General features: G+C 41.2%; 1 protein-coding gene and 1 pseudogene across 3 annotated transcripts; both read right to left on the bottom strand.

The window, feature by feature from the left end:
- Window positions 1–4,228: 4,228 nt before the first annotated feature.
- Window positions 4,229–10,371, bottom strand: LOC110500392 (cerebellin-1). 2 transcript variants are annotated; one of them, XM_021577738.3, is made up of 4 exons: window positions 9,943–10,371; window positions 8,343–9,105; window positions 8,022–8,141; window positions 4,229–4,755 (listed from the first exon to the last, which is right to left on the bottom strand). In XM_021577738.3, exons 2-4 carry the CDS (start codon window positions 8,658–8,660, stop codon window positions 4,558–4,560), a joined length of 636 nt encoding a protein of 211 aa, XP_021433413.1. In that variant the 5' UTR covers window positions 8,661–9,105; window positions 9,943–10,371; the 3' UTR covers window positions 4,229–4,557. The 2 variants fall into 2 exon arrangements, with proteins under 2 accessions (XP_021433413.1, XP_021433414.1); XM_021577739.3 differs by having other exon boundaries at window positions 8,343–9,033; window positions 9,943–10,248.
- Window positions 10,372–11,895: 1,524 nt separating this feature from the next.
- Window positions 11,896–15,780, bottom strand: LOC110500831 (E3 ubiquitin-protein ligase TRIM16-like; annotated as a pseudogene). The gene is made up of 3 exons (XR_016490084.1): window positions 15,614–15,780; window positions 13,816–14,007; window positions 11,896–12,316 (listed from the first exon to the last, which is right to left on the bottom strand). The product of XR_016490084.1 is annotated as an E3 ubiquitin-protein ligase TRIM16-like (transcript).
- Window positions 15,781–27,248: the final 11,468 nt, after the last annotated feature.

The following is a 27,248-nucleotide window of genomic DNA, read 5'->3' as shown; positions in this document are numbered from 1 at the left end:
TGACACCGTCTGGTATAGAGGTCTTGGATGGCAGGAAGCTTGGCCCAAGTGATGCACTGGGCCGTTCACACTACTTTCTGTAGTGCCTTGCGGTCGGAGGCGGAGAATTTGCCATACCAGGCGGTGATGCAACCAGTCAGGATGCTCTCGATGGTGCAGCTGTAGAACCTTTTGAGGATCTGAGGACCCATGCCAAATCTTTTCAGTCTTCTGAGGGGGAATAGGATTTTTCGTGCCCTCTTCACCACTGTCTTGGTGTGCTTGGACCATGTTTGTTCGTTGGTGATGTGGACACCAAGGAACTTGAAGCTTTCAACCTGCTCCACTGCAGCCCTATTGATGAGAATGGGGGCGTGCTCTGTCCTCTTTTTTCCTGTAGTCCACAATCATCCCTTTTGTCTTGATCACGTTGAGGGAGAGGTTGTTGTCCTGTCACCACACGGCCAGATCTCTGACCTCCTCCCTGTAGGCTGCCTTGTTGTTGATCAGGCCTACCACTGTTGTGTCTTCGGCAAACTTAATGATGGTGTTGGAGTCATGCCTGGCCGTGCTGTAATGAGTGAACAGAGAGTACAGGAGGGGACTGAGCATGCACCCCTGAGGGGCCCCTGTGTTGAGGATCAGCGCGGTGGATGTGTTGTTACCTACCCTTACCACCTGGGGGTAAAGCCCATCAGGAAGTCCGGGATCCAGTTGCAGAGGGAGGTGTTTAGTCCCAGGGTCCATAGCTTATTGACGAGCTTTGAGGGCATTATGGTGTTGGAATGCTGAGCTGTCGTCAATGAATAGTATTCTCACATAGTTGTTCCTTTTGTCCAAGTGGGAAAGGGCAGTATGGAGCGCAATAGAGATTGCATCATCTGTAGATCTGTTGGGGCGATATGCAAATTGGAGTGGGTCTAGGGTTTCTGGGATAATGGTGTTGATGTGAGCCATGACCAGCCTTTTGAAGCACTTCATGGCTACAGACATGAGTGCTACGGGTCAGTAGTCGTTTAGGTAGGTTACCTTAGTGTTCTTGGGCACAGGTACTATGGTGTTCTGCTTAAAACATGTTGGTATTACAGACTCGGACAGGGAATGGTTGAAAATGTCAGTGAAGACACTTGCCAGTTGGTCAGCGCATCCTCGCAGTACTTGTCCTGGTAATCGGCAAGTAGCCTAGTGGTTAGATCGTTGGACTAGTAAGCGAAAGGTTGCAAGATCAAATCCCTGAGCTGACAAGGTAAAAATCTGTCGTTCTGCCCCTGAACAAGGCAGTTAACCCACTGTTTCTAGGCTGTTATTGAAAATAAGAATTTGTTCTTAACTGACTTGCCTAGTTAAAATAAAGGTAAAATAAAAAATAACCTTGTGAATGTTGACCTGATTAAAGATATTACTCACATTGGTTGCAAAGAGCGTGATCACACACCAGAACAACTGGTGCTCTCATGCAGTTCAGTGTTATTTACCCCGAAGCGAGCATAGAAGAAGTTTAGCTCGTGTCACTGGGCAGCTCACCGGGCAGCTATGTTTCCATTGATCATCCTTGAAATGTTTCTACAACTTGATTGGAGTCCACCTTTGGTAAATTCAATTGATTGGACATAATTTGGAAAAGCACACACCTGTGTATATAAGGTCCCACAGTTGACAGTGCATGTCAGAGTAAAAACCAAGCCATGAGGGTGAAGGAATTGTCCGTAGAGCTCCGAGACAGGATTGTGTTGAGGAACAGATCTGGGGAAGGGTACCAAAAAATGTCTGCAGCACTGAAGGTCCCCAAGAACACCGTGGCCTCCACTATTCTTAAATGAAAGATGTTTGGAACCACCAATACTCTTCCTAGAGCTGGCTGCCCAGGAAAACTGAGCAATCGGTGGAGAAGGGCTTTGGTCAGGGAGGTGACCAAGAACCCGATGGTCACTCCGACAGAGCCCCGGAGTTCCTCTGTGGAGATGGGAGAACCTTCCAGAATGAAAACCATCTCTGCAGCACTCCACCAATCAGGCCTTTATGGTAGGGTGGGCAGACGGAAGCCACTCCTCAGTAAAAGGCACATGACAGCCCGCTTGGAGTTTGCCAAAAGGCACCTAAAGACGATGTACAAAGTACAGAGAGATCCTTGATGAAAACCTACTCCAGAGCGCTCTCAGACTGGGGCGAAGGGGTGATGGTCAGATTTGCGTTTATTGTCGAAGGAATGAGCGTTACACTGAGGTCTGTACTCTGGAGCTGGATCAATTTGGTGGTGGAGGGTCCGTCATGGTCTGGGGCGATGTGTCACAGCATCATCGGTCTGAGCTTGTTGTCATTGCAGGCAATCTCAACGCTGTGCGTTACAGGGAAGACATCCTCCTCCCTCATGTGGTACCCTTCCTGCAGGCTCATCCTAACATGACCCTCCAGCATGACAATGCCACCAGCCATACTGCTCATTCTGTGTGTGATTTCCTGGAAGACAGGAATGTCAGTGTTCTGCCATGGCCAGCAAGGAGCCCAGATCTCAAGCCCATTGAGCACGTCTGGGACCTATTGGATCGGAGGGTGAGGGCTAGGGCCATTCCCCCCAGAAATGTCAGGGAACTTGCAGAATATACGCAGGGGAGAAGCCATACCACTGGGATGGGCTACAGGACAATAGGCAAGCAGCTTGGTGAGAAGGCAACAACTGTTGGCTCAATTATTAGAAAATGTAAGAAGTTCAAGATGACGGTCAATCACCCTCGGTCTGGGGCTCCATGCAAGATCTGACCTCGTGGGGCATCAATGATCATGAGGAAGGTGAGGGATCAGCCCAGAACTACACAGCAGGACCTGGTCAATGACCTGAAGAGAGCTGGAACCACAGTCTCAATGAAAACCATTAGTAACACACTATGCCGTCATGGATTAAAATCCTGCAGTGCACGCAAGGTACCCCTGCTCAAGCCAGCGCATGTCCAGGCCCATCTGAAGTTTGCCAATGACCATCTGAATGACCCAGAGGAGGAATGGGAGAAGGTCATGTGGTCTGATGTGACAAAAATAGAGCTTTTTGGTCTAAACTCCACTCGCCGTGTTTGGAGGAAGAAGAAGGATGAGTACAACCCCAAGAACACCATCCCAACCATGAAGCATGGGGGTGGAAACATCATTCTTTGGGGATGCTTTTCTGCAAAGGAGACAGGACGACTGCACCGTATTGAGGGGAGGATGGAGGGGGCCATGTATCGCGAGATCTTGGCCAACAACCTCCTTCCCTCAGTAAGAGCATTGAAGATGGGTTGCGGCTGGGTTTTCCAGCATGGCAACGACCTGAAACACACAGCCAGGGCAACTAAGGAGTGGCTCCGTAAGAAGCATCTCAAGGTCCTGGAGTGGCCTAGCCAGTCTCCAGACCTGAACCCAATAGAAAGTCTTTGGAGGGAGCTGAAAGTCCATATTGTCCAGCGAAAGCCCCGAAAGCTGAAGGATCTGGAGAAGGTCTGTATGGAGGAGTGGGACAAAATCCCTGCTGCAGTGTGTGCAAACCTGGTCAAGAACTACAGGAAACATATGATCTCTGTAATTGCAAACAAAGGTTTCTGTACCAAATATTAAGTTCTGCTTTTCTGATGTATCAAATACTTATGCCATGCAATAAAATGCTAATGAATTACTTAAAAATCATACAAATGTGATTTTCACAAATCGGCAGTGTTTGAAATACTTGTTCTCCCCACTGTACATATAGTACCAACAGTAACAGGGAAGTGTATCTGTATATATTAAGTTTGATAGTAACACAATTCCATAATCACTCACTCCTATATGTGCTAACACATGCCTCTGCTACACCCTCCTATGTAGTAACACACACACACGTCTATGAAGAATGAACAAAGCACTCCTATTAGCTTATAACATTCCTCCACTGTGTATTCGAGCAGCGAAACAAATTGGTTGTGACAGTGTACGGTGTGAACCCCACAGGTTCCTGGCAACACACACACACACACACACACACAGACATACACACACGGCCCTCGCCAAAACTCCCATCTGTCACCGGATCCACCAGGACGAGCCGCATGAGCCCTTACCCAGAATCCTCCTCTCTGGGCGTTGAAGGTGGCTGCGCTATTTACAGGACTAACAGATGCACCGCTGGGAGAAAATGAAAGTTTCCCCTAATCACTGATTCAGGGTCAGATTTTCTTCCTAATGGAGAAAAGGAGGAGCAATTGTTTCAGCTAGTGATAATCACCTTGAAGAAAACCCCATATTTACTGTATGACCAAACCTTTTTATTAGCACGTACAATTATTTGCATGCAGACAACAAAAGCCAACACATATTACATGAATATTCAAGCATAAACTGGACACACTACAGTATCATTTAAATAATGGAGCAGTGTATTTAAAAGTGCATTCAAAAATCGTAGCATTCAGGATTTTCCAGATACAAAGCGAGTTGTAGCTCTCATACATACACACTCGTCCTCCTAACCCTAGCTGTGTCCTTACTTGATGTCTACCCTGTGTCACCTTGCTTGCCTTTCCCCTGACCCTCTCTCTTTTTCTCTTTTACTCTCCCTCCCTCTTTCACTCTCTACAAAGGAAACACCAGAAACCCAGAGAAGGTGGAGTATTTCCATCCCCCCATCAGGTTCCCTCTCTCCAGTTTGAGATAAGCCTTGTCTCCTCTCTCCATGGTAACCAACCCAGCGTTGGTGGCTGCTTCCCTGGTCACGTCCTGGTCCCCGGCGAATGCTGAAATCACCGGGTGTCCGTTCAATACCAGACTCACCTGAGAGAGAGGGATAGAGGCATAGGGGGTGGGAGGGAGGGGGAGAGAGAGAGTAACGCGTTGTTCACATTGGCAGTTTGAAGTGACTCATATCCTATTATTTTACATTTGAATATTTTTCCTGCAGTCTGAAGAGCCAAAACGCACATGGAATCAGATATTTAAAGCCACATTTCAAACCACCTTCGTAGGTGGTTTGATGTCCGATACAAATCTGATTCCTGGTCATATGACAAATCTGATTTATTTGCCCTCAAGTGTTTTTTTAAACTCTTATTTGGCATATCTTCTTGTTTGCTAGCTACTCTGTTGACAGTTTGACAAGAACATGTCGTAGTTAACGAGCTTGTTAATTATTTACAAACAAATTAGTGGATGTGCTAGAAAGCTAAACAGCTACCTAGCTAACTAGTTGACTGCTGTGGCTTGCCAAAAAAGTACTTGTTTTGAAAAATGAATCATCTTATCCAGTGAGGCTTTAAAAGTACTCTTACACTATGATTTTGAACATTCAAAGCAACTGGGAAACTTCCATGGCAGGCATTGTTGTCACCTTAGCTTGCTACATTGGCCTCCCAAGTGGCACAGCAGTCTAAGGCACTGCATTGCAGTGCTAGAGGCGTCACTACAGACCCGGGTTTGATCCTGGGCAGTATCATAACCGGCCGTGATCGGGAGTCCCATAGGGCGGCGCACAATTGCCCCAGCATCGCCCGGGTTCGGGGAGGGTTTGGCTGGTGGGGGTTTAAAAGTAGGCCATCATTGTAAATAAGAATTTGTTCTTAACTAACTTGCCTAGTTAAATACAAAACATTTTTTTTTTAAAAATAACTTCTGAGTTATAGGAAGCACGAGCACCATCAGCAATCAGCCTAAAACACTGTGCACACACTCCTTGTTACTAGCATAGCCATGTCAGCATATTACTGCTGTCTGAACACACACAAATCCAATTTGGTCACTTGTAACTTGCTGTTTGGACAGTCAGTATTTCAAAACAGATTTGAAAAGCATAACTGATTTGAGCATTAAGGCCTGCAGTGTGAACAAGGCTTTATGTCCTGGTCACCAGTGAAAGCAGTGATCCCAAATCGCTTTGTCCGTAAGGGAGGGACCGAGAGAGAGAGAGATAGGAAGGAAGAAGTGGCAGTCGGTGTCGTTTAAGATTAGGGATGATGATTTTTTAATTTTTTATGAGCATGGCCTTATTTGTATTACAGCATATTGGATGACCGTCATTCATATTCCATTCACCAAGCTCAATGTAACATTGGTAGGTTTAGGCTACTACATGATACTCAAATTCTTTCCTATAGCCATCACGAGGTTGCTACAACGTAGCCTACGAACGCACAGTGCCTTCAGAAAGTATTCATACCCCTGGACTTATTCCACATTTTGTTGTGTTACAGCCTAAATTTAAAATGGATTCAATTGATTTTTATTTCTCACCCATCTACCCATATTGAAAATGAAAACTTGTTTTTAGAAGCGTTTGCAAATTTCTAGAAAATTAAATTCATAAATAATTCGCACCCCTGAGTCAATACTCTGTGGAATCACCTTCGGCAGCGATTACAGCTGTGATTACAGCTGTCTCTCTGGGTAAGTCTCTACGAGCTTTACACACCAGGATTGTGCAACATTTGGATGTTGATCAATGCCGTACAACCATTTCCAGGTCTTTTCATAGTTTTTCAAATAGATTTCAGTCAAAACTTTAACTCGGCCACTAAGGAACATTTACTGTCATCTTGGATTATTGCACCACTGAAAGGTGATTTCATCTCCCAGTGTCTGGTGAAAAACAGACTGAACCATGTTTTCATCTAGGATTTTGCCTGTGCTTAACTCCATTCCGTTTCTTATCCTGAAAAACTCCCCAGTCCGTAACGATGACAAGCATACCAATAGCAAGATGCAGCCACCACCATGCTTGAAAATATGTTGAGTGGTATTCAGTAATGTGTTGTATTGGATTTGCCCCAAACATAGTAATCTTTTTGTAGTATTGCTTTAGTGCCTAGTTGCAAACACAATGCATGTTTTGGAATAATGACACATTCAATACGGCATTGCACATTGCATCTAGTGGATATAGGGTGTAATCATTATTCCAAACAATTGCAAACAATAGTTTCAGGTAGGTTTATCCCTGTTTTGCTCCATTTGCTTCCATTTTAGATAAAAAAAAAAAAAAACATAATCGGCAGAATGAATACACCCCTGATCACCCGCACACACAGTTCACTTTTATAGCACCCACATACGAACAGCATCATCACTTTGCTCATTGTATAATTATTTATTGCATCTATGCACTCTCCTCCTCTCATCTTTTCCCTTCGCTAGTGGACTTCTGTGCACCACACAACAGCTGTCTGTGGCCAGGCAAAAATAACTTTCATAGCATAACCACTAACTGCTGCACACAGCCTACATCGTTGTCAATGTCACCATATTAGCTAACATCATAGTCAACATAGCTACTAGAACTAATGTGCAGGTAAACCCAACAAATCTGTGGCAATAGATGAACAAAACCGAAAGCTTACCTTGACTTGGAAAAGTTCCAGTGTTGGATAGCCTTAGCCAGCTCCCTAACATAAATAGCATTCCTCTATCTTTGAGCCAGGTGTTTGAGTAGGCTAAATTAGCTAGCTGTATTAGCTCCAAATGTGAATGTGCTGCTTCTCCTTAATTTTTCATTAATTTGTTCAAAACTGTTCAACTATTGTCTTTCTCTCTCTTTGAGTCAACTACTTACCACATTTTATGCACTGCATCACTAGCTAGCTGTAGCTTATGCTTTCAGTACTAGATTAATTATCTGACCCTTTGATTGAGTGGACAATGTCAGTTTATGCTACAAGAGCTCTGATAGGTTGGAGGACGTCTGGAGGATGTATGTCTAAGAAAGGGGGTAAAAACTGAAAACCATGAGCCTCCTAGGTTTTGAATTGAAGTTAATGTACCCAGAGGAGGACAGAAAATAGCTGTCCTCTGGCTACACCATGGTGCTTCCCCAGAGAGTGCTGTTGAGGCTACAGTAGACCATTATAAAACAGTGTGTTTTAATCAATAACTTGGTGACGTGAATATATTTAGTATTATTATCTAACTTTTGAATGTTATACTATTTTATTTTTATGAAATCCACTCGGTACTCCCCTTCCTCCTCTGATGAGCCTCCACTGGATGGGAGAGAGAGAAAATATACATCAATTTGTGGTAATATTATTTGTGTTTTCATGTGTAACTCCTACCTGTATTGTCTGTCGGTTGTATACTTTGACCACATGGAAGCAGAAACTGAAGACTCCTTTTCTGGGAGCCACAAAGATGCTGCGTGCTGGGTCAAAATGGCTGCCCACATTCACCAGGATCTGAGAAAGAGACGGAGCGAGAGAGGTGGGGGAGAGAGAGAGGGATAGAGGTGGAGGACCGAGAGGGAGAAAGAGAGGGGTGAGAGACGGAGAGGGAGAGAAACAAGTTGATAAAAGTTGACAAAAGTTGACTTTTTTATCATATAAAAGTTGACCACAGTTATTCAGTCTATTGGATGGTCATGGTATGGTCTCACTAACCTGGTCAAAGTAGATGGTCATGGTACGGTTGCTCATCTCAGAGGGTTCGTGGTTAGTGTTCCGGACAGCGGAGAACGCCACTCGACCGGCCCCTGACCGCACCGACATCCCCAACGCGTTACCCGACGGTTCCGACGACGGGGTGGAGTCACAAACCACCAGACACTTCCCCTCCAACACGATTGGCTCAGTGTCATTCTGAGCTCTGGCCCCCAGGGGACCCCATTGGAGGATTAAAATTAGTCCAAGGAACAGGGCGTGGTTAAGTGTTATTATGGGGTGGGGCAAAGATGAACAAGGAAGAGGAAGGCGTTGCATATTGTCTCAAATGGTTGTAAGGTCTTGGGTGTTCTTTGGATGTTGGTTTTTCAATTTTGACACAGTTGGAAATGTCAGTTTCCCACACAGTTTCAGTAGAAAGAAACAATCATTTGTGAATACTAGACAAATTTCAGTAAACCAATGTCTGTCTTTTCAGTCTTGTCTAAACCACACGGTAATCAGCTAGACCACAGTTTAAATCCTTCCGGAATCTTCAGTTGGCTCTGAAAGGTTGAATCCCAGATGGTCAATTGATCCAAACCCACTGAATCTGAATGGTGGATGTTGTATGCCCGATCACTTGAAACCCACCTTTGGGCCACGACCCAAACCTCCTGCAGGTACGGCCAAGTTTGTCCAGGTTCCCGACCTGTTTTAGAAGATTTGTAATACAAGTCTCAGTGGAGTTGGTCAGGTGGTTTTTCACAGGCCAACCTTGACTCTGCCAAAGATAAAGATTCAGAACAGAAATGTATTCACTGAGGAAGACAGTCTAAAGTCTTAGAATCATAGTATACAGCATTAAAATATCAAGGTATCCTAGACAAACTCTTGAAGCAGGCCTAAAGTGAATGTAGTGCTCAAATGTAAACGATAGTTCAATTTTTGGGTGGTGTAGATGGGGAAAGAATTGAGGGATGAGAAGGAAAGGAGGAGGAGGTAGAATATGGGATAGTTTAATGGATTGGCTTAAAGAGGGAGGGGGGAGAGAGGGGGCTGAGGCTATAGAAGCCAGCTGGACACAGGAGGAGGGCAGGAGAGGGGGAGGGGAGAGAGGAGGAGAGGCCTGCATCATCACTTCTGAGCTACCATCTGTAGGACACACTCTCCTCACATTCCTTTACACACACACATGCATGCACACACACACACATGCACATAGATGCACGCATGCGTAATCACCCATGTATTTGCAATTCCATATATTTATCTATATACAAAATACACATAGAAACTGTACATTTCCCCATTGTTCCCCATTGTCTAAATTCCTTTAAGCTCATTGGATGGTGAAGGTCACACAGTTCAAAATTAGCAGTTTTACATAAGACGTCTATATTTGCCCCATGTGGAAAATGTTATCTTTATTGACAAAGATTACTACAGAAAACATAAATGAAAGAGTAGTAAAGTGACTGAAATATGTCATGACAACAATATTGAACCATTTTCAAAAAAACATCTCACATTACCATGGAAAATGTTAGTTTTTTTGTGTATAGCAGGAAAAAATATATAATAATTACAACAGTGAGAAAAACGAAATGTTAAATCTTACCTTTTACGATTAGTATATTTCCTGTATCGACGTGGAAGTTACTCTGTCCCAAGAGGCAGATTCCCCTTTCTCTGTCTCTTTTCTCTCTATTTTCACCGACTCCCTCTCCCTCTCTCTCTCCCTTTCTTTTTCTCTCACTCACACTTTCTCTCCCCCTCCCCACCTCTCTCTCACACACTCACTCACCCACTCTCACACCTCTCCCCCCTCTCTTCCCTTTCTCTCCTTCCTCGATCTCATCCCACCCTCTCTCCTTCCAACTCTCTCTTTTTCTCCCTATCTCCTCCCCTCTCTCTCTCTGTCAGGGAACCCCTGTGTTCAAACAGACGTTTAATCATATCACAACCATCATAAATCGTCTGTTTTCTCTCCCCCACAAACGCCTACCTGTTCCACACTCCTCCCTCTTCTCTCCATCATCTCAGATCCTCTTTCCATTCTCTATCCTTTCCCGTTCCCTTTAATGCCATTGAGCTACTGATAAAAGGTGATTTTTGCTTACACTTGTTGCGCATCTAGATTTAGATTTAGAAAAATGTAAGAATTGAATATAGACTTCTCACAGTAGAATAAGAATATATATATCAGTAATTTGACCTTACGTGCTTACAAAATGTTGATTACATTTTTTTTTATCCGTCCATCAGTAGAGTTAGTTATTTCTATTTCTGGCCAGAATTGAGAGACGATCTCCAGTCAGACAACAGTCTCAGAACAACGTCACAAGCTATAGACAGGACCACGGGGGGGACTATAGACCTAACAACTGTATAAGCCCTTTCCACCAAACAGGGCTGTGTTCTTTCCTCCGCCATGGAGACGGGCTAAAGTACTGATACAGGGTCTCGGTGAAGACACACCAACTATAACTATAAATATGGGCCTTATTTTCCACATTATAAAAGGAGACCAATCCCTCCTCATAATCCAGAAACACCCCCACCTTCTTGGGCTTGTCTCTCAGGTGGCCCGGCACAGGCGTAAACCATGGAAACAGTGCCAAGTAAACTTAACCAAAGCATGGATTACTGTCATACCTTGTCTAAGAAAACCATTATGTCATTTTGTAATTTTGGGGAACGATCCATTTAAGTTCAGTTCATTTCAATTCTATTCAATTTATTAACATAACTTTATTTATCCCATCTAGGGAAATTTAGAAAGGCAAAGTCAGTTTACAAAATGACATGTTATATCAATGTATCAGTATTGAGATAAAAGAGACACTGACCTGTATGAAGTGTTGTTGGTCCTCAGTGTGAGAGCTGCTCCAGCTCAGTGCTTTTGTTTTTTACCTCAGTGATTTCCTGATCCAGCTCTTTGATTAGCCCCTCAGCCCACCTCTCTGCTGCTTCTCCTCAATCACCTTGATGAGCTCAGCCTGGCTTCTCTCAAGCCTGGCTTATTTCTTTTTCAGCACAAGACCAAAGAAAATAGAAAATAATGCAATATTAAAGACAATGGTTTTGAACAAGTGTTCTTGCTGAAGTCCTGCATATTCATCAAACCACGTTAAATGAATACAACTGCAGAGGACTCAGAGTTGAGCCCTGGGGTACCCCACATAGATGAAAACAATAACAGTCAGGATGCTTATCATAAGAACTCACTCTACTGAGCTTACGGTACTGTATATTTAATGAATATTATTTATCAAACCAGATTGAATTAATACAATTTTAATGGACCCAGAGTTGAGCCCTTGGGTACCCCATAACATTCAGGATGCTTATCATGAGAACTCACTCTGCTGATCTCCACTGAGTGTTTGATCTCATCCATCTTACTCAGTCTGTCCTGAACCATCCTCAGCAAATCTCCTTCAGTCTTTTTCATAAGTCTCTGAAGACAAAACCCGGAAACTGTAGGATTACTAGCCTGTAAAACTGGAAATGTCTTTGGATAACACTGAAAATCACATTTGTTGGAGAGTATGTGCCTGAATTGACAAGATACAATTTAGTAACACTTTATTTAAAGCTTGCAGGTATAATGTTTTATTATGAAGTTAATCATACAGCTTTTAATATTTAGAGCTATGTTCAACTTGCTCCCATCTTTTTGCACTCTCTCTCTCTCTCTCTCCATAGGAATAGTGTTGGGGCCCTTGTCTCGGTGCACCTCGCACACACTGGTTGTTCCTGGTTGTTCCTGCAGATGAGGCCCAGGGGCCGCTCGTGCTTCCTGCACAAGGCGGGCGTGGTGAAAGTTGCTGTGTTTGTCAGCCTGTGCATCTGGAGGGACGGCTCTCTCTGGTGAGGCCACAGGTGTGTCTTGCAGTATGACCCCTGGCACACAAGACAGGACTTAACAGCCTTCTGCTTCGTCCCAGTGCAGAAATTGCAGGAAACTGCATCGGGCTCAGGATTGAGCCCTGGGGATCACTGTGCCACTGATAGTCCTATATCTAGATAATCGTCTTCCTCCGCTTGCCGGGCTTTGACCTTTATAAGATAATATAAAAATGTATAATAATATTAATAATTATAGAAATATAATATACAGTTGAAGTCGGAAGTTTACATACACTAAGTTGACTGTGCCTTTAAACAGCTTGGAATATTCCAGAAAATGATGTCATTAGAAGCTTCTGATAGGTTAATTGACATCATTTGAGTCAATTGGAGGTGTACCTGTGGATGAATTTCAAGGCCTACCTTCAAACTCACTGCCTCTTTGCTTGACATCATGGGAAAATCTAAATAAATCAGCCAAAAGAATTGTAGGCCTCCACAAGTACATCCTTGGGAGCAATTTCCAAACACCTGAAGGTACCATGTTCATCTGTACAAACAATACTACTCAAGTATAAACACCATGGGACCACGCAGCCGTCATACTGCTCAAGAAGGAGACGCATTCTGTCTCCTAGAGATGAACGTACTTTGGTGCGAAAAGTGCAAATCAATCCCAGAACAACAGCAAAGGACCTTGTGAAGATGCTGGAGGAAACAGGTACAAAAGTATCTATATTCACAGTAAAACAAGTTTGATATTGACATAACCTGAAAGGCCGCTAAGCAAGGAAGAAGCCACTAGTCCAAAACCACAAAAAAAAGCCAGACAAGGGTTTGCAACTGCACATGGGGACAAAGGCTTTTTGGAGAAATATCCTCTGTTCTGATGAAAAAAAAATAGAACTGTTTGGCCATAATGAACATCGTTATGTTTGAAGAAGAAAGGGGGAGGCTTGTAAGCCGAATAACACCATCCCAACCATGAAGCACGGGGGTGGCAGCATAATGTTGGTGGGGTGCTTTACTGCAGAAGGGACTGGTGCACTTCACAAAATAGATCATGAGGTTGGAAAATTATGTGAATATATTGAAGAAACATCTCAAGTCATCAGTCAGGAAGTTAAAGCTTGGTTGCAAATGGGTCTTCCAAATGTACAATGACCCCAAACATACTTCCAAAGTTGTGGCGAAATTACTTAAGGACAACAATGTCAAGGTGTTGGAGTGGCCATCACAAAGCCCTGACCTCAATCCTATAGAACATTAGTGGGCAGAACTGAAAATGCGTGTGCGAGCAAGGAGGCCTAAAAACCTGACTCAGTTACACCAGCTTTGTCAGGAGGAATGGGCCAAAATTCACCCAACTTATTGTGGAAAGCTTGTGGAAGGCTACCCGAAACGTTTGATCCAAGTTAAACAATTTAAAGGCAATGCTTCCAAATTGTAATTGAGTCTATGTAAACTTCTGACCATCTGGGAATGTGATGAAAGAAATAAAAGCTGAAATAAATAATTCTCTCTACTATTATTCTGGCATTTCACATTCTTAAAATAAAGTGGTGATCCTAACTGACCTAAGACAGGACATTTTTTACGAGGTTTAAATGTCAGGAATTGTGAAAATTTAGTTTAAATTTACTTGGCCAAGGTATATGTAAACTTCCAACTTCGACTGTATAAACACAATACATGCCATTTATCACCTTCAGCGATCCCTTACAGTGCTCTGTGAAGTCCTTTAAAGCACAGTTGATGCATAACTCGAGTCGGCGGCGGAAGCAACCCTTACAGAGGGGGCACTCAAAGCGGTCGCTGGTGTCCCAGTAGCCTTTGACACAGGCCAGGCAGAAGTTGTGGCAACAGGGTATAGAGAAAGGGTTAGTGAAGATGTCTAGGCAGATACAGCACTGGAACTTGTTACAGGAATCAGGGATCGAAAGAAGAACCTTCACTCTGTTACATCACCTTTTACGTGTGTTTTGCACATGTGCAATTATGTTAAATAAACCTGAACCTGTTTCTTTGTTTGCATGAGATTTACAACTAGACTACTTTACAACTAGCTGAAGCATTAAAGGGTAGGTAGCATAAACGTAACCACATGTAACATATGCATTTGCATTAGCATACACATCAAAGTCCCTATGCAAAGTTCTACCTTATTTTTAATTTTTTGGAGTTATTACATGAAATCGATCAGAATTCCGATGTCGAAAAATATTTTTCTGGGGTGTGATGTGTCGTGGAAATTTCCTCTATTTACCAAATCATGAGCGCAAACCACACACAAGTCAGAGTTAGTTATCAAAGTCCATCTTTAATTATATCAGCTCTATCACAATCCTGTGACTCTCAGGCAATTCAGTGTCTAACCATGAATTCTCTGAGAGCCCCTTCCACATTTCAAATGAGGTCCTTTATAGCAAAGACACACACAGGATAAGACAGCATCGGCATAATTCATCGTTCAGCTTTGTCTCCTTACTCAAACCCCAGAACCATAAACCAACCCTCCATATCAACAGGCATATATCAAATTGTCATTTAGATACAACCAACTCTAAATACAACCAATCCTATCTTGACAAGATCACAGAGACACACTGACTGGCACACAGACATTGTGGAGCCAAGAGATATGTTTACACATGATGATACTTTGACCTCTCCCCTCTCTGCGGCCCATGCAACTTAGTCTTGACATAGAACAGATAACTGCAACCCTGCCACAGTATTATACAAAAATAACATTCTTGATGAGATGTAACTTACAAACATATGATGAATATAAAACATCTTACATATGTTACCAACAAATTCTGATTATTCCACGACAGATGTCATATGGAGGACCAGGCAAGAGCCTATTCCCTATCATGTAAACTCCAACAGAAATAACTTAAAATGTACAACTTTAAATTAAACCAAATTGTTGGCACTCATCACTACTGGTTTTAATGATATTTTCTGCCAATTTACAAGCAAACACTTTATGAATGTATTGTTACAAATCAACTTGCAAGGTTGCTAGCCAACTAGCCTGCTAACAGTAGCCCTACTATTCTGCTAACGTTCAGCCTTACCAGCCTGCTAATGTTACGTTAGCACTGAATGAAAAATGAAAAAAAAAAACATCCATGATAAAGCAATTCAGGCAGTGGTAACAAGGCTTATCTGACATACATTATTAAAACAAAGTGTAAAACCAATAAGAGCTTTTTCCAGTGAACATTATAGCTACTTTTGCTATAAACACCTAGCTTACAGCTACATTAAAGTGTTCGACAGCTAACATGAGCTATTTGGCCAACTAGCTATTAGCCTAGCCAGACTAGCCAACCACCATGGTTATGCTTGGCAAGCTAGAGCCCAACAGCTAGAACACAACTAACACACCACAACACAACTAAAATATAAATAGAGGAGAGACTTACAGACTGATGCTTGGGGCCCCATCTGATGGTAAAACTTTTAAAAGGGTGCAGACTGAGTTAGCTGCCAAAGTGAGTGCAGACTGAGTTAGCTGCCAAAGTGAGGGGGAGGTGGGCGCTTCACCGGGCCGAAATCCCTAAAAATAGATTCCAGATATCAGTCAGCTAGCATGCTAGCACTAAGCCAAGGTGGTAAAAGTTACAAAACCCATAACCTACAATACAGAGAACATGTCGAAAAGTAAAAAATAAAATAAAAAGTTGAAAAAGAAAAAAAAGAAGAAAAAAAAGCAGAACAGACAAGGTACTACACAAATAGAGCAAGCAGACATGATTTTCTCTTTAGTTTTGAGCCCACAGCAAGAAAGCACCAGAGCCTGCCAAGCTAACGTTTTTCCCATTAGATAACCCAGCCACAAAGTCTGTGAATAGTTTGAGGTGTGGCTAATGTTAGCCAGCTTGAGCTAGCTACCGAGCTAGCCCCAAAACATAACTATGTTTGTACTTACACGTAACTAGATCGTGACTACAACTAAGTTACTAAGTAAAATCTCATGCTTCCTACCCTTTAAATAACAACCAAATTGACCTCAGACAGGAGGTAAGTTAGACAGAATGGGCCTAAAGTTAAGTACAGGAATCCTAAGGCCTTGGAGTTCCATTTCATGTGTTTTGTCATCCAAAAGACAGGGAGTGGGAAGTTGAGTTACATGAATCAGGATTCAGGGTAGAGTGCTATAAAATAGCCTGTTGATGCCTAAGGGAGGACATAACTCTTAACTGTGTTTGTTTTGTTTATTTGAATACATGCTGTTACCCTGGATCTACTACAACACCCGAAGCAAGGGCAACACTATCAAGTAACAACCAAATTGACCTGAGGAGAACATTTACTGAAAAGCTGCAGCTGATGATTTGAGTCATTACCAGAATGTCAAACCATTAACTGGTTAGGTAGCACACAAACCGAAACCTTAGGAAAACAAAACAGTTTTTCATTGTCACATGACTGGAAATTCCTCGTCCCTAGCTTTCTCCTACAGTGACTCAACAGTGCTTGGATCACATCCTGTGAAATTGCACAACAATTCTTCTTCTGTTCTTGTTCTTATTTTTTTTACGCTACCAACAATGGAATGCTGCTGAGCTTGTGCAGGAATGATGGTGTGAGAGAGATGGTGCAACAGTGGTGTAGTGGTGCCTGGAGAAGTGCGTATACTCTAATTTTGTCAATTTGTGTAGGTTTTCTTTTTCAAAGTCACACTTAAAGTCACACTTAAAGTCACACTTTTGAGGCCTCTAAGACATGTTGATTTTTGACAGTAGTTACCCTTTAATTGAAGTGTGCAGGCACTGAGCACTATTGTTTGATCAGCAGTGTTTTTGTAGAACATGAGATGTTAAGGGTGTTTGATTCCCCGAGCTGACTAGGTACAAAATCTGTTGATGTGCCCTTGAGCAAGGCACTTAACCCTAATTGCTCCTGTAAGTCTCTTTTGATGAGAGTGTCTGGTAAATGACTAAAATGTCAACTGCATCATAACAAGCCAATATCTACGAAGAATATGTGTATATGTCTCTATATGAGATGTGTTTTTCATAGATATTGGATTACACAAACAATGTAAGATTGACTCTATCACGTTCAAGGGGGTGATACAATTGTGCAATGGATATAATTACGTAAAAGTTGTTTTAAAGTGTTCGTCCCATGTTTCATGAGCTGAAATAAAAGGAATGTTCCAAAGCTTGTTTCTGTTTGTTAACATACCTGTTAGTGATAATGGTATCCTTTGGCAAGATAATCCATTCACCTGACAGGTGTGGCATATCAAGAAGCTGATTAAACAGCATGATCATTACACAAATGCTCCTTGTGCAGGGGATAATAAAAGGCCACTCTAAAATGTGCAGTTTTGTCACACAACACAAAGCCACAAATGTCCCAAGTCTTGAGGGAGCATGCAATTGGCATGCTGACTGTAGGAATGTCCACAAGAGCTATTGCCAGAGATTTAATGTTAATTTCTCTGCCATAAGCCACCTCCAATGTTGTTTTAGAGAATTGGCAGTGCGTCTAACCGGCCTCACATGTAACCATGCCAGCCAAGTACCTCAACATCTGGCTTCTTCACCTGCGGGATCGTCTGCGGGGTATTTCTGTCTGTAATAAAGCCCTTTTGTGGGGAAAAACTCTGATTGGCTGGGCCTGGCTCCCAAGTGGCTGGGCCTATGCCTTCCCAGGCACACCCATGGTTGTGCCCCTGCCCAGTCATGTGGAATCGTAGATTCTAATTAATTTTTTTCAATTTACTCATTTCCTCATTTGAACTGTAACTCAGCAAAGTATTAGAAATTGTTCCCTGTTTTCACCTTTATTTATCTAGGCAAGTCAATTAAGAACAAATTCTTATTTTATATGACATCCTAGGAACAGTGTGTTAAAATGCCTGTTCAGAATGACAGATTTGTACCTTGTCAGATCAGGGATTTGAACTTGGAACCTTTCCATTACTAGTCCAACGCTCTAACCACTAGGCTACCCTGCCGCCCTGGCTACCCTACAGGCCTTCATATTTATGTTCAATATATACAGTACTAGTCAAAAGTTTTGACACACCTACTCATTGAAGGGTTTTTCTTTGTTTTTACTGTTTTATACATTGTATAATAATAGTGAAGACATAAAAAGTATGAAGTAACACATATGGAATCATGCAGTAACCAAAAAAGTGTTAAACATATCAAAATATATTTTATATTTAAGATTCTTTGAAGTAGCCACCCTTTGTCTTGATGACAGCTTTGCACACTCTTTGGATTCTCTCAACCGGCTTCATGAGGTAGTCACCTGGAATGCATTTCAATTAACAGGTGTGCCTTGTTAAAAGCTAATTTGTGGAATTTCTTTCCTTCTTGCGTTTGAGCCAATCAGTTGTGTTGTGACAAGGTAGGGGTGGTATACAGAAGATAGCCCTATTTTGGAAAAGACCAAGTCCATATTATGGCAAGAACAGCTCAAATAAGAAAAGAGAAACAGCAGTCCATCATTACTTTAAGACATGAAGGTCAGTCAATGCGTAAAATGTCAAGAACTTTTCAAGTTTCTTCAAGTGCAGTCACAAAAACCATCAATCGCTATGATGAAACTGGCACTCATGAGGACCTCTACAGGAAAGGACGACCCAGAGTTACCCCTGCTGCAGAGGATGACTTCATTAGTTACCAGCCTCAGAAATCGGCAGTTAATTGCACCTCAGATTGCTGCCCCAAAAAATACTTCACGGAGTTCAAGTAACAGACACATCTCAATATCAACTGTTCAGAGGGGAACAGGCCTGCATGGTTGAATTGCTGTAAAGAAACCACTACTAAATTAACCTGTTTGGGATAGGGGGCAGTATTTTCACGTTCGGATGAAAAGCATGCCCAGAGAAAACTGCTTGCTACTCAGGCCCAGAAGCTAACATATGCATATTATTAGTAGATTTGGATGGAAAACACTCTGAAGTTTCTAAAACTGTTTGAATGCTGTCTGTGAGTATAACAGAACTCATATGGCAGGCGAAAACCTCAGAAAAATCCAACCAGGAAGTGGGAAATCTGAGGTTTGTAGTTTTTCAAGTGATTGCCTTCCTAAGATGTCCACTAGATGTCAACAGTCTTTAGAATGTTGTTTCAGCCTTCTACTATGAAGGGGGAGCGAATAAGAGCTGTTTGAATCAGGGGTCCTGCAGAATGCCCTTAGCTAAGTCTTGCGCGCAGCCGTGAGCGAGAGCGCCGTTCCTTTTCATTTCTAAAGACAAAGGAATTGTTCGGTTGAAACATTATTGAAGATTTATTATAAAAACATCATAAAGATTGATTCTATACATCGTTTTACATGTTTCTACGAACTGTAATGGAACTTAATTGACTTTTCGTCTGGACTTATTGCTCGCGCCTTGTGAATTTTGATTGGTGAACTAAGCTCGCTAACAAAAATGAGGTATTTGGACATAAAGATGAACTTTATCGAACAAAACAAACATTTATTGTGGAACTGGGATTCCTTGGAGTGCATTCTGATGAAGATCATCAAAGGTAAGTGAATATATGGCACGTTCGTCGTATGAAGGAGACCAGCATGGTATGCGTACATTCTCTTTATTAAAAGAATGAACACTGAACAAACTAACAAAATAATAAACGAAATGTGAAGCTATACAATATAGTGCTGACAGGCAACTACACATAGACATACAGAAACCCCTAGACATACAAAAGCTAGAGTACCCACCCTAGTCACACCCTGACCTAACCAAAATATATAGAAAAACAGAGATATCTACGGTCAGTGCGTGACAATATATTTATAATGCTATTTCTGACTTTTACTGACTCCACAACATGGCGGGTATCTGTATGGCTTGTTTTTGTGGCTGAGCGCTGTACTCAGATTATTGCATGGTGTGCTTTTGCCGTAAAGCTTTTTTTAAATCTGACACAGTGGTTGCATTAAGGAGAAGTAAATATTTAATTCTCTGCATGACACTTGTATCTTTCATCAAAGTTTAAAATGAGTATTTCTGTAAATCGATGTGGCTCTCTGCAAATTCACCGGATGTTTTCGTTACATTCCTGAACATAACGCGCCAATGTAAACTGAGATTTTTGGATATTAATATGAACTTTATCGAACAAAACATACATGTATTGTGTAACATGAAGTCCTTTGAGTGCCACCTGATGAAGATCATCAAAGGTTAGTGATTAACTTTATCTAACTTCTCTATTTCTACTTTTTGTGACTCCTCTCTTTGGCTGGAAAATGGCTGCATGTTTTTTTGTGACTAGGCGCTGACCTAACATAATCATATGTTGTGCTTTCACTGTAAAGCCTTTTTGAAATATTAGGGCTAGATTAACAAGTAGTTAAGCTTTAATTTGGTGTATTGCACTTGTGAATGTATGAAAGTAAAAAAATAATGATAATACATTTTAAAAAAGTGAATTTCGCGATCTGCCATTTCAGCGGATGTTGTCGCTAGCGGAACCCCTAGCCATAACAGGTTTTAAACCAATAGTGAAAAAGAGACTTGCTGGGGCCAAGAAACATGAGCAATGGACATCAGACCAGTGGAAGTCTGTCCTTTGGTCTGATGAGTCCAAATTAGAGACTTTTGGTTCCAACCGCTGTGTCTTTGTGAGACACAGAGTAGGTGTACGAATGATCTCAGCATGTGTGTTTCCCACCGTGAAACATGGAGGAGGTGGGATAGTGTTGGCATGCTTTGCTGGTGACACTGTCTGTATTTATTTAGAATTCAAGGCACATGTAACCAGCATGGCTACCACAGCATTCTGCAGCGATACGCCATCCCATCTGGTTTGCAATTAGTGGGATTGGTTGGTTTTTCAGCAGGACAATGACCCAAAATACACCTCCAGGCTGTGTAAGGGCTATTTGACCAAGAGGGAGAGTGATGGAGTGGTGCATCAGATGATCTGACCACAAACACCCGACCTCAACCCAATTTGGTATTTTGGTATTTTATTACTATCCCCATTAGCTGTTGCAAAAGCAGCAGCTACTCTTCCTGGGGTCCAAATTGAGATGGTTTGGGATTAGTTAGACTGCAGAGTGAAGGAAAAGCAGCCAAGAAGTGCTCAGCATATGTGGGAACTTCTTCAAGACTGTTGGAAAAGTATTCCACCCCTACCTTGTCACAACACAACTGACTACCTCATGAAGCTGGTTGAGAGAATGCCAAGAGTGTGCAAAGCTGTCATCAAGGAAAAGGGTGGCTACTTTGAGGAATTTTGAATATAAAATATATTTGGATTTGTTAACACTTTTTTTGTTACTTAATGATTCCATATGTGTTATTTCATAGTTTTGATGTCTTCATTATTACTCTTGGTTTTTCCGAAATAGCGCTAACTTCTGTATACCACCCCTACCTTGTCACAACACAACTGATTGGCTCATACGCATTAAGAAGGAAATTAATTCCAATATTGAACTTTTAACAAACTTGTTAATTGAAATGCATTCCAGGTGACTACCTCATGAAGAATCTCAAATATAAATGATATTTGTATTTGTTTAACACTTTTTTGGTTACTACATGAGGGTGTGTTATTTAATAGTTGTGGTGTCTTCACTGAATGAGTAGGTGTGTCCACACTTTTGACTGGTACTGTATATTATACAATATTCTACATGAATGTGACTCACCTGTGTGTAATTACACCCAGGTAAGCAGAAAAAAAAGTGTTCAGTCGATTCCAATACAGGTGTTCCTGATAGGAGGTGGGGAAATGGTAATATTTAACCACACCTATCCAATCAGGGAACATACAGTCCCCTTAAACCCGCCCACCTCTGCCCTCACTGCTCTGGGTAAGAGTTGCCCTTTAAAGTATGTGTTGACAAAGAAACAAAAACAGTCACAAGTGAAGTAGTCATCCTTTATTATAATTTGCTTCCAAATTACAAAGAACAACACTAATTCCAGAAAATGTGTACCTTATTTATGACGTTTTTTTTAAATTAATATAATGTCATGATCATAATTAAATAAAACGAGAGGACCAAAATGGAAATAGGTTTTTACACTGTGTACATTTTTATCCTCAATGATTTTAAATTAATTCTATTTGTGTTTTTAAATTGTCAATCAAATCAAATGAATAATCTCCCCACAAAAGAAAGTCGAGATATCTTAACACACGTTTATAATACACACTCAAATGATATTTCATACAAAATGTACTGATGATATCTAAAGCCAAAAGGTTATAAGTCACTTATATGATCCGACATCATTTGGAGTTAGATCTCTGTCTTTCCCTTCATTCTCTTCTTCCCCCTTTTCTCCACCCCCTTTTTTTCCGATCTGCCTGTTAATTGTTAATGATTGCAACAGCATATACAGTAATATAATATATGTAATGTACTACATACTCTAGGACAGGGTTCCCCAACTGGTGGCCCAAAGGACGAATTTGTTGTTGTTGTTGTTGGACATAAAAGACTGTAAAAACACCAGCAAATCAGCTCCAAGTGATTTTAACTTGGGGAATCTGTTCTAAAGTATTCTAACGCAAATAGAATGATATACATCGAGTGCACAAAACATTAAAAACACCTTCCTAATATTGAGATGCATTTCAAAGTCTGTTTGGATTTAATGGTCTATTTGCTGTCTACAAATGATTTGAAATGATGTTCCGGCCCCCTGACCATCCGCTCAAGAACAAAATCGGCACGCGGCTGAATCTAGTTGATGATCCCTGCTCTAGGAATACATAGATGTTCACAAAATAATGAATCATTTCAAATCATTTCATTAATTAAGGATAGTAACAATCTTAATGTGTGAATGTAAAATATGATATATAACTCAAAATCAGCTAAAATAATATATAGGAGGAGAGTTTTCCTACGAATCAAGAAATATAATAAAATGTACAATCCTCTTTTTGTCATAACTGGTTCTCTCTCCATCTTTTGGGAACCCCCTTTTCTTATTTGTGGAAGATCTTCCCATCGGGTTGCTCCTTCCATCTCAGTTTGACGTCATCAGACATCCCCTTCTCCCTCAGCTCTTTCCTTATCTGAGGAACAAAAATACACGGAACACAGTATAATGTGCAATGCTATAATATAATAATGGATTATAATATAGTGCATCATGTTATCTTTTTTATACTTGAAACGTGTCAATAATAGACTCCAAAAAGATACCACGAGACTCACTTGCTGTAAGATGGCCTCCTGTACGACAGGATCATTCATGTCCATGTTTTGGTCATTCGGGGTCAGTCTCACTCGCACCGCCTTCTGAGTCGTCTTCACTGGAGGAGCTTAGAAATAAACAGACACGAGAATTAAGCGTTTGTCATGTTGATCGCAGTGCATGTTATATAGGAAAGTGAAGGGAGAGTTACATTTACATTTTTGCGTAGACCCTAATGCTCAAGACCACAATTAGAAATACATCATGCATTTTTCTTTTTTTTTACAAGCAATCCAGTTGTTTATCACTTTGTCAGAACAGTTTATACATTAACTCACTGCTGTAGCAAACAAAGGGTTGCCAAGTATTATCACAGGGCCAATCCGTCCATTCGTCTGACACCGTGTTTCCTTCCTTGAACACTGCTCCACCACATCGAGGTTTACTGTCATTGTTATTGGGTTCTCCCAACTTCCAGTGCCTAAATGAGGAACCACTGCCATCTGACCACTTCCAGGAGTCGCTAAACAGGCCAATCCACACGTCACTATCACCAACCAAGGTCTCAAGCTCCTGGTTCTCAACCTGGTTCCTCACACTGGCCAGGTCTCGGTAGCGATTTCTGCAGTACTTCTGAGCTTCACCCCAGCTTTTTTTTGTTTCATTTACTAAGATAAATCTCGGACTGTTATTTTTCTCACCTGCAAATAATGGATGGATTTAGAAATCAGGATGAGTGGGTACTTTCTTACAAATCTACATTTTGCACTTCAAGTAAGGTGGTCATGTGTGACTCAGTTGGTCGAGCATGGTGCTTGCCAGGCCAGGGTTGTGAGTTCAATTCCCATGGGAGAAACAGTATGAAATAGTATGAACATTCATGCATTTTGGATAAGAGTGTCTGCTAAAATGTTTTTTTTTTTAAATGTACTTGACTGGATTACACTGAGGCTGCTCATCAGTGTTTACAGTATGCCTGTTTGAGTGTGTGTTTGTAAACATGAAAATGACAAGGAAAGTGATTAGCATAGTAATAGTCTACTTAAAACTCTAGACGGAGGAGTACAGCAGAGAAAAAACACATTTCTCACCGGTGCAGCAGATGAAGGAATGCTCCAGCTTGCAATCCTGATTTTTCCACATCCCATTTTTAATGACCACACAGGGTTGTGCCACAATGTTATCGGGTGCACCGCTCTGCCAGTTTCTAAACTTAGTCTCTCCCTTACCGTAGTAGTCACTGTCTTCAAGAGACCACCACCAGCTGTTAACCATATCATCATACAGCCCTATCCAGACAGTGCCTATCCAATTATTAACACTAAACCTGTCCATTTTCATCAATCTGTTCATATCCTCAATATTGCCTATGGTGGCCAGGTCAGTGTACTTATCTCTGCAGTAGATCTGTGCTTCCTTCCAGGTTTTCCATCTTTCCACAAAGTGGTACTGATAAGGAAGGCATGGAGAAGGCAAATACAACCCTGGGAATAAAAGTCATTTAGTACATACATATCTAGTCCTTACATGGTCACATACCTTCCATCCAACAACACAGAAATATAACATACTGTACAGACACACGTTTACTGTACTTACCTGTAAGAAATAGTAAGAGATGGGTTCTCCACCCCATCGTTTGGCTGACTAATGGAATATAAAAGGGATTAATCAATGAAATATAATAATAATAATAATGATATAGTACATATTATATATTTTGCATCTATTTCTTCATCATCAGTGATTGCTAACAAGAGCTAACATCTACCGTTTTTCTTTAATCTCTTTGGTGAAATTTTCTCAAGTAGGAATTCAATTTTCACAACTCTGAAAACCAATCATCAAAGTGGTTCATGTTTTAAAACTCTAAAGACAATTTCCATTGAGTACAACAAATTCACATTCCTATGTTAACTGAACCAAATCGCTCTTTCACTGTTTTCACAATGCAATTCTCACACTACATTATAGTCATTGTTGTCACTTCTTAATCCAACTGCTCAAAACGGATAAATACTACAACTAGTTTGAGAATTGCTAAATTCAGTAAAATATATACAGTATTTTAGATAATAAATATATCAATTAAAATCAATTTACTTTGGAAGGTAAAACATCTTTACCAAAAGATGTGAGGAATGAGTACCTTCGTCAGTCACTTTGCATCAATATATAGGACAAGGTGGAAAGAGTCACGATACGCTAACATTTTATACAGAGAATCCAATTACGAAAACTTAGCTCTCACACTTCAATTCAACGTATATTGCGACAATATCACTTAAGAAGATCGGTGTTTAACTTAAAATTAAAGATTTTGGATCAGAATTTTTTTTATTTTTATGTCAACTGTTTGTACTCAAATTGGGTGCATTGTTAACTTCACAGGGCTTAAAATAAGACTAAAAAGTAAGACTCATAACGCATCCAGAGATAACAAAACAATTAAGATTGGGTTAAAATTTCAGAGAACTATCCCTTTTCACCCCCTAGAGTCGATTGACCAACCTGTGCATCAATCTAAGTTACACAAATCCGTCAATTTAAGCTAGAGAACAGTATTTGTTGTATTGGATGCATCTCAATCCACTGCATCTGCCAGTGTCACACTTCCACATCTGCCAGTGTCACACTTCCACATCTGCCAGTGTCACACTTCCACATCTGCCAGTGTCACACTTCCACATCTGTAGGGAAAGGTGGCATTGCAAGAGCGGTGTTTGTCAGACCATGAGACATCCTGAAAAATCAATCTTCTCACGAAAACGTCTGTAGCATCCGAATAGTTTGACCTACAAACTCTATGGAAAGTGGAGCTTCTCATTGAACATTATGGTGTTCTATTTTTACGCTAGGGTCCCCACAAGTGTCACGGAACTGTCTGAATGTAACTGGTACAGGTTTTTTTCTAAAATCAAATGAAAGTATGAAGGTAGTTGTGCCTAGCCAAAAAACGGGGTTAAATGTATACGTAAAAAATACAAATTCAGACCCCTTGACTTTTTCCACCATTTTTTACTTTACAACTTTATTCTAAAATGTATTCAATTGTTTTTTTCCCCTCATCAATCTACAAACAATACCCCATAATGACAAAGCAAAAACAGTTTTTTAGATTTTTTTTCAGATGTAAAAAAACTGAAATATCACATTTACATAACTAATCAGACCCTTTTCTCAGTACTTTGTTGAAGCACCTTTGGAAGCGATTACAGCATTGATTCTTCTTCGGTATGATGATGCTACAAGCTTGGTACACCTGTATTTGGAGAGTTTCTCCCATGTTTCTCTGCAGATCCTCTCAAGCTCTCTGTCAGGTTGGATGGGGAGAGTTGCTGCACAGCTATTTTCAGGTCTCTCTAGAGATGTTCAATCGGGTTCAAGTCTGGGTTCTGGCTTGGCTGTGTGTTGAGGATCAGATTTTCATCAAGGATCTCTGTGCTTTGCTCCATTCATCTTTTCCTCGATCCTGACTAGTTTCCCAGTCCCCGCTGCTGAAAAACATCCCCACAGCATGATGCTGCAACCACCATGCTTCACCGTAGGGATGTTGCCAAGTTTCCTCCAGACGTGACACTTGACATTCAGGCTAAAGAGTTCAATCTTGGTTTCATCAGACCAGATAATCTTGTTTCCCTCCCCCCTCCCCCCTCCCCCAAAGTGTTAGACTCTAAAGGAATTAAATACTGGCACCTATTTTAGTCCAATTCAAGCACTGAGTAAGACTCATAAAAATGAATGACATTGGGGTAAAATTTCAGAAAACTATCTCCTCAATACATTCACTGCAAATAATGGTCAAATCTATTATAAATCTATTTTTTTTTTAAACTGATTAATTACTCAGTTTGGATAATTCAGTTTATATTCAGAAATTTGAATTAAAGGATATTAACCTGTTGAGTGGGTCT

This window comes from Oncorhynchus mykiss, chromosome 21 (genome assembly GCF_057628025.1).
Source record: "Oncorhynchus mykiss isolate SJ-2025 chromosome 21, ASM5762802v1, whole genome shotgun sequence".
NCBI classification, from domain to species: domain Eukaryota; kingdom Metazoa; phylum Chordata; class Actinopteri; order Salmoniformes; family Salmonidae; genus Oncorhynchus; species Oncorhynchus mykiss.
Note: the sequence above shows the minus strand (reverse complement) of the source record. Positions and strands in the feature narration are given on the sequence as shown.

Bases quoted from the DNA above. Each gene is read 5' to 3' on its own strand.
- LOC110500392 (XM_021577738.3), bottom strand. From the start codon at position 8,660: ATGCAACGCCTTCCTCTTCCTTGTTCATCTTTGCCCCACCCCATAATA. The intron at 8,142-8,342 runs GTTAGTGAGACC...TCTCTTTCTCAG, and splicing joins TGACCATCTACTTTGACCAG to ATCCTGGTGAATGTGGGCAG. The intron at 4,756-8,021 runs GTAGGAGTTACA...CCTCTCTCTCAG, and splicing joins ACAACCGACAGACAATACAG to GTGAGTCTGGTATTGAACGG.